We start from the raw sequence: 7,993 nt of genomic DNA, 5'->3' as shown, positions 1-7,993 counted from the left end.
AGATGGTGAGTCAACCACTGTCATGGGCAGCCTGTTCCAATTCTCGACAGTTCTTTCATTGAAGAAACTTTTCCTAATATTTAGTCTAATCAAAATAATAATAGAAAAATATTTTCACAACTTGGAGGTACTCAATCCTTTCTGGACTAGGGCTCACTGGGGTGCCAAGAGCCAGATCAGGGATTGAGGCTGCGTGGTTGGGGTCACCTGTCATCTGGGTGACCAAAAGCTTGGGACATTTTACTGTGTGGTGCCTTCTGCTTTGCTCCCTATCCTGACCTGTCTGACAATCCCTGCTTTTACAGACCCAGTGTCTGGCTGTGAGGGAAGAGAAGGTTGGACATGGTGGTGCCTGGAGTGGGGAACTGGGGGGGACAGGGACTGCTACGTCCACATCCATCTGGCATACTGAAGCAGGGAATGAAGGAAAAGGAAGGAGGGGGGGGGTAGAAAAGAAAATCCCAAAGATCCTCAGATAATAAGCACCATTAAGGTTAGTCTGTCTCATGATTGTTTCTTATTAAAAAGAGACTGTACTTTATCTGTGCAGGATATGCTGTTTGGATGAGGGAATTAGCAGAGTGACTGCCTCCATATCATCTAATTAGCAAAAATGTTGATAAGCAGATACAATCACATATGATTAGGATCCTTTTAAAAAGCCACTCCATTAATTAAATAGACAGAAAGGCCGCCTCCAGCCCTCGCGTGCCACTGATTAGAATACAAATATTTACACTAATCTCACCTCCATCAGCCATGGGACACTTTTGAGTATTTTTAGTGACATCAGATTACTATTGATTTTCATCCCCAATGTCAGACCATTTTGTTAGTATCTGAAAGTGCTGCCTTCAGTTTCGGATGCTTTAAATCATGTTAAGGGTTTATCTTAATGACGCTGCTGATAACCACTGTTCAGGTCACTCGTACTTTCTCTTCAAAGAACACAGTCTGGGCTGGTTTTTATTGTTTGTACTTGAGATTTAAGATACGAAAAACATTTCTCATTTCAAAGCCTTGGTTTCTAGGGATGGGGCTGCCAGGCCAGTTTGGGTCTAGTTACTTGATGTGTGCATGTCTAATTTCCCTTTCTCCCTGCCTCTCCTCGACCCTTTCTTTTTTCCTTGCAAACCCTTTTGGCTCACAGCAGTGGCCTGTCTTGAACGGCTGCTAATCACTGACGCCTGCTGCAGGCAGCAGACAGACAGGCAGTGAGCATCCTCCATTCAGGGATGACAGGAGAAAAACACTCCCTACTTTTCAGCTGGGTAGGATGCACTAAATCCAAGACAGATAACCCAGTCCGCCAGCCAGTCTGAGATGGGCTCTCAGCATCAAAAGAAAGTCGGGGAGGAGACGCTTTGCAAAGACACAGCAAAAGGCAGGGTCACCTCCTTCCTTCTGTGCACAGGCCCACTCCCCGCAGTTGATAACTGGCCTGGAACCCTCTCCAACAGACTTTTCTGATGTCCCATTTTCCCTTCTGGGTAATAGAGAGTAGGAACAGCAATACTTCTTGAAATGTCTGCCAAGCATCTGCAAAAGGACCATGCTGGCAGTGGCTAGGAGCTGTTGGCACCTTTTGGGGGCTTGTGGGGTGTAAGCTTGGATCACCCTCAAGTCCAACGGACAATCCTTAAAAAATCTAGTTCCTTTTGTGAAGATTTCAAGCATAAGACTACAGTCTGAGTCAGCCATCAAGTCTTAGCTCTGCCCTCAGTGTAGAAGACCACTTCAGGGTGTTTTGGGAATGCAAAGAGCCCTCTGAGCTCAAATAGGCAGCAGCAGCTTGCTGTTGGGCCCAGGTTACTTTTGCCATTTCTACAGAACAAACAACACCCAGTAGAGAAATAATTCAGGTGGCACAACCACCCTGTGGTTAAGAAGACTTCTGTGCCACAGGAGGCAAAAGCTGAGATCTCCCCAGTGGGGTGAGCCCCCAGGACCACGAGCTCCTCTGCTCCTTTGCACCTCCTTCAGGTCCAACCCCCAGGACTGCACTGCCCTGCGGCAACTTTTACTGCCCAAATCTGACAAGTACCTCTGTGCTACTGCCCCATCACTGACCAGTGAGAACACCAGCAGTACAGATATCTTTCCCAACATGTGTCAGCTCAATTGCCTTCCTCCCTCTGTCACACTGCTGTCTCCAGGCTGACATGGCTGCCCCTTGCTTTCACAGCCCTACCCAGAGGGTGTGTGTTAGGACAGCAGCCAGCTCATACGCTGTGCACATGCTCTTTGGTCTGGCTGGCTCCTGACTTCTTCCCAAAGTGTGGGATAATGGAAAAGAGGGCAGCGATCTGCAACACATGCTGCTATTAGTAGGTGTTTATGACACTGTATTATACACAGATGAGTTCTCATTACTGGCACTTCCTTGGAGACCTTCTTCATGCGATGATTCCCTCTGAGGATATTGTATTTCCCACCAGAATGGCAAATCCAAGGAGCAGAACAGATGCAGGATAACCCTAGATTTGATTGTCTGTGTCGAGTTCCTGGGCCATCCCTGTTGTACATGCATACACACCTTGGGACAGGTATCCAGAAAGGCACATAGAAAAGAGGCTAAGGGTGGTAATTCTGAGAATTTAATTTACTACCAACATGAAAATGAGGCTCTTCTGAAAGTGTTAGGCTTGTCTATAAATTCAGAAAAGTTTATGATGGCCATCTAATCATGATTTCAGGAAAAATTCCCACACAGGGTTTAAAAATGGCCACATGGGGAAGTTCCAGTGATTCGCTACCTTCATAAAGAAGGATGTGCAATGTCTTTTGGGTTTAAATTTGGCTAATGACACCTTCCAACTGCTTTTCCTGGGAGCCTGAAGATCCCTGTGGCACTGAATTTCTGTTCCCATGCAAGTTCTTGCTGATTGTGATGTAGCTGGCATTGAACTTCCTCTTTTCCCAAGTCTCTCACTCCAGAGCATATTTTCCAATCCCTTAGTCACATTTTGTGGCCTTTCCCTGGGCTTTCTCTGATTTATCAACACTCTTTCCAAATTGTGAGTAGCCAAACTGCAGCTTCCCTATAGCCACTGCCATAGGGAATTATGTCCCATGGGATAGTATGACCTGACTACACCACACTTCCCTGGATTGCACACCAATCAACACTGAGTATCTGAGAACCCCACTGTAGGGCAGGTTCAGGCAAAAAAGTAATCTGGCAGTGATAAGGGTGGTAAAACAGTGAAAGACCTGTCCCAGGGAAGCTGTGGATGCCCCATCCCTGGAAGTGTTCAAGGCCAGTTTGGTTGGGGCATTAAGCAACCAGATCTAGTGGAAGGAGTCCCTGCTCATGGCAGGGGGTGGGGATTAGATGACCTTTAAAAAAGGTCACTTCCCACCCAAACCATGTTATGATTCTGTGGCAGTCCTACATCACAGCTGTGTCAGCACAGTTACATCCAGCAACTACACCACCATGGGCATGATCTACATTTAAAAACAGAAGGCCATTGACAACCAACTCTGCCCTAGAATGTGGTCAGGACAACTGAGCCGGGGTTGGCTGAACCCCCTCTGAGGTCACAATCTTATGGTTTGTGAGATACAGGTTTGAAAAGAATTTCTATGGTCAAGCAGCTCTCAGTGGCCTCGCACTGCAATAGGACAGAGCAGCTCATGGGGTGGACTGAGCAGCTCCCCACCCCTGAGGAGTGCAGTGCCATTGGGTGTCCAGGAGTCTCTGCATGCTGATCAACCTTGGTAGGAAAGAGGTAACCAGGCATCTTCCAAACAACCCCAGCGTTCCTCTGAGATGGTGGATTACTACAAGATCCTTGAACTGCAAGAAGATGCATCACAGGATGATATTAAGAGATCCTACCACAAACTGGCACTAAAATGGCATCCTGATAAGAATCCCAGAAACAAGGAGGAAGCTGAGAAGAAATTCAAAGAAATTGTTGAAGCATACGAGATTTTGTCTGACCCTCAGAAGCGATCACTCTACGACAAGTCTGTTGAGGAGAGCAGAGTCCACAGAGAAAGAGCTGCAGCGGGTTATAACAGCTTCTTTGGTTCCCATCATGGATTCCCCCATCAAGAAGAGGTCTTTGAAAGGATGTATCCATTTACATGTATTTTCTTGAACCCTTTTGACATCAGAATCAATGGTGAAAACCAGCAGAGCACAAGTGGAAGAGGAGGAAGGTCCAGGGAGCCGTTTGTGCATTGGAATTCGTTCTGTTCCAGTGGTCACCCCACCACCTCCTTTACTGAAAACACAGCTGGGCCATATGGTGTCAGAACAGTGATAACCACTACTGAAGAGGTCAATGGCAAGACCATCACCACCCGGAAAATCATTGAAGATGGGCAGGAGACAAAAGAAGTGGAAGAAGATGGCAAACTGAAGTCTGTGATAATCAACGGGAGAGACTACCTGAATTCTTAATGTCACCAGCACAAGCATTAACTGCAAGCTGTGGGATGTGCTCTCATAGCTCAACTGATGGGATCAACTACAAGCAGTATTAATAAATGCTGAGTTCATGACACAACAGATGTTGCAGACTTCTCAATGGCTGGGAACAAAATATTTTGCAGGTAAAGATATTGTTATGCTAAACTAAAGAGTGTGACTCCACAAAGCCTTAATGAGGGGAGAGATAGTGATTGTTCAGTAAGTACGTATCACAGATACATGTGAAAGCCACCTTGCTGGTTTGCCAAAGAGACCAAGCGGATTAATACAGCAATAGGAGACAGGCTGGTTCATGGACAGGTAAGAGAGCCCTGTAACAAGGCTATAGGTTCCCTTCCCACTCCTTGAGATGCCAATGTTAAAGTCTACCAGTTGGATGAATAAAATCTTGTGTGACCCTCATACACAACCCTGACACTAGGGGAAGAAGATCCTACCTACTTTTGGTGTATGAGAAGATGCATATCCACAGAAAAAAGGTTTTTATATACTGGCAAGAAGATAGGCAGGGGTCAGTGGGACATGGAGAGCCTAGAGGAGAGAGAATGGCATAGAAAAGAACAAAAGAAGGAAGAAAATGTCATTCCTCAGACTGTAAAAGAAAACTGGGGATTTCTTCAGAATGCCCTGCAAATTATGACCAGAGATCCTGATGGAAGTCTTGCATAGTTCGGGGGTTGAAAGTGAGCAGGGAAAAGGTGAGAATTTGGCTCTCGGACTGGAACAATCTATATTCCCTCTCTGCTTGGAGTCATTCAAACACAAAGAGCTAAATTCAAGCCATGAGCCAACAGATTCCAGGGGGCTGAGTTTAGCTCCCTCTTTGTGCAAAGCTGGATGTGGGGACTTAGATGGTGCTTTACCATCCTTATTGTCTTGCTCACAGCTGCAAGAGCCAGTTCACAATGCATTTCTTGCACGGCCTGCCAGCACACTGCTCTCATCCTCCACTGAGCTATGGAACATGCTCCCCACGTTTCCGCCCTCCCCTGGGCTGGCACGAACTGCTGAGCCTTGTTTCTTGCTTGGCCAGGTCACCTTAAGCATTTAAAATCTTACACACCTCTTATTTTCGGTCCCACGCTACATCCCCTTGAGTTTCCCAGCTTTCCCTGCCCAGTGATGTCTCCCTGGAGACTGGAAGCAGTTTTCAGGGACATTTTCACTCTAATCCAGATTGCAATTGCTGCCTGCGTTTGGGCAGGTCTTTGCATCTGTTTCCTCTGCTGTAAAATGGGAGTAACAGACTCCTTTGCTTTGAAAGAGACTGTGAGGTAGTGTTGCTAGTACAGGGCTTGGAGAACTAACCAATAAGTTAAATTAGACAGAATGCTGCCACCCCTTATTCAAAGCCGTTTTCTCTTGTAAAGACAAATGTAGCTTAAATTGCTGTCCTTAGCAATTGATGACATGTCCAGCTTGGAAAAACAGACAAAAACTGTATTTGTTATGTTAAGGGCTGTTAAGCCCCTCTCCCAGTGAGAAGAAGACAGCACTGGGCAGCAAGTGAAAGCTTAACTGCAAGCTGGGTACATGGTGGGAGGCCAGTGGCAATGGGAGCAGGGAAAACCTCCATGCGGGGACAAACCGTGTCTGCTGCTCCCCCACAGTTTGGGAGCCACCAGCAGTCCTGCAGGCACTGGGACTCTGAGAACTGCAAATATTTAAGGAGCTTGATACAGCAAGATTATTTTGGTCAGAGCAAACATGAGTCAATATTTCTACCGATACCTCTCCTGTGGACACCATATTCATGTGACACGGCTTCTTGAATTTATGTAATGCTGTCTCAGAGGAAGTCCAAGGTAAAAAAAACCAAAACAAACAAAAAAACCCCAAACAACAACAACAACAATAAATATCAAACTGCACATTTTGGATCGGAAACTGAAATGGTCTTTGATCAAAATAACATGTTTGGAAATCTGGACCAGAGTTGAATTCTCAGCTCTCCAACATTTTCAGCTTCCTAGGGCTAAAAATTTGCTTCAGTCTTGTCTCTAATGGAATGTTTATTTATGTACATCAATATTTCTTGATCTGAGACAAAGGTATGCAAGTCTACATACCTCTTAGACCTGTCTTGCCTTGGGTCAGCAGCTCCCTCTCCTGTGCTGGTATCTAAAGCAGCACCTAAGAGCAAATTCTTCCTTTTTCCATCCCTGGGTCAGAGCATCTCTTGCTGCTTGCAGTAGCAGAGAGCTCCTGGGGCAGCTCTGGCAGCTGCACATATCCAAACCTGCTGGGACAAATATGGGAACACAGACTGGGAAGAGACCCAGCTCACCCAGAAAGTGTTGAGTCCAGGAGGACCTGCAGATCCTCTTCCGTTTCTTTCTGTGCACTGCAGACCACAGAACACCCTGCAGCACTTTCTGTGAGCTAAATATCTGAGATTAAAAAAAAAGACAGGACAGTCATAAAGGTCTGGTGGTAAGAGAGCAGGTCAATCTGCATTAGCAAAGTCCTGCATTCCTGCAGTAGCAAGCAATCTGCCAGGTGTGCCCAAACCACCCCGGGAATGGGTTGTGTCTCTGTTACACACAAAGGTAAGTGAACCCCAACACACCTTGTCTTGGAAGCAAACCCTGTTCTGTCCCAGGACATTGGATCAGACTAACACTGAGCCTGCCAACAAAACACCAACACATTCAAGGAGTTTTAAAAAGCTTTTTCTCATGCCATTTAGCAGCTGCAGCACCGGAGGAGGCAGCACCAGATGTCTAACCAGCCACAGCACAAACTTGTGAGTCTTTGCCTTGCCCAATTCCAGTTCTCTGTTCCTCTTCCAAAAATGCCTCTTCCCTCCAAAAACCTGTATTTTGGGACCTTGCCTGGTCAGTGGTGAGTCTTTTAGGTGTGCTCATGGCTGAAGGTGCTTGCATGCACTTGCACATGCAGTCGATCCCCCTATGAGGACCAGGGGTACCAGCTGCACACCCTCGTGCTCAGCTGCTGATGGAAACCAGCCCATCATCCTTCCAGTGACTGCTGGACTTGATGGGCTGATTTCCAGCACCAGCTCTGCTTGAAGATGTCACACTTGGGGGCAGCTGGAAGCCTCCCTTCTGACTGCAGCTCCAGACCCAAACGTGTGGCCCTGGCTGCCTGTGGCACCAGCAGAGCAGGGAGCGAAGGTGGATGGAACTCCGTCACCGAGCACGGCCAGCAGCCTGTGCTGAGAGGCTGAGTCATTATTTTATTAGCAGGGCCCACAACTACTTTAATGTGGGCTTAGGCTGCAAAAACAAAAACATACATAAAAGCATTTGGAATTACTTCATAAAATACTAAATCACGATATTAACCGACTGACCTTTGCTCTATGCAGACCTGCTAATTTTAGCAATTACAGCCATCAACTTGAACATATCAAGTGGGCAACTGTTTAACAATAATGACATCTGCTTGGGAAATCAAATTATGTCTAAACATCTTTAAATCCCCACTAGGGGATACCTGCTTTCTTTTTGCAACTGTTAGTCCCTGTTTAATAGGATTTTAAACTCACAGCCGGCTGCACACTGTGGTGGCAGCAGCCTCTCTCCC

General features: G+C 46.5%; 1 protein-coding gene across 1 annotated transcript; it reads left to right on the top strand.

The window, feature by feature from the left end:
* Positions 1–3,638: 3,638 nt before the first annotated feature.
* Positions 3,639–4,423, top strand: DNAJB8 (DnaJ heat shock protein family (Hsp40) member B8). The gene has a single exon (XM_048315179.1). It carries the CDS (start codon positions 3,776–3,778, stop codon positions 4,412–4,414), a length of 639 nt encoding a protein of 212 aa, XP_048171136.1. The 5' UTR covers positions 3,639–3,775; the 3' UTR covers positions 4,415–4,423.
* The last annotated feature ends 3,570 nt before the right edge of the window (positions 4,424–7,993 follow it).

Source organism: Corvus hawaiiensis, chromosome 11 (assembly GCF_020740725.1).
Source record: "Corvus hawaiiensis isolate bCorHaw1 chromosome 11, bCorHaw1.pri.cur, whole genome shotgun sequence".
Classification (NCBI taxonomy): Eukaryota; Metazoa; Chordata; class Aves; order Passeriformes; family Corvidae; genus Corvus; species Corvus hawaiiensis.
Note: the sequence above shows the minus strand (reverse complement) of the source record. Positions and strands in the feature narration are given on the sequence as shown.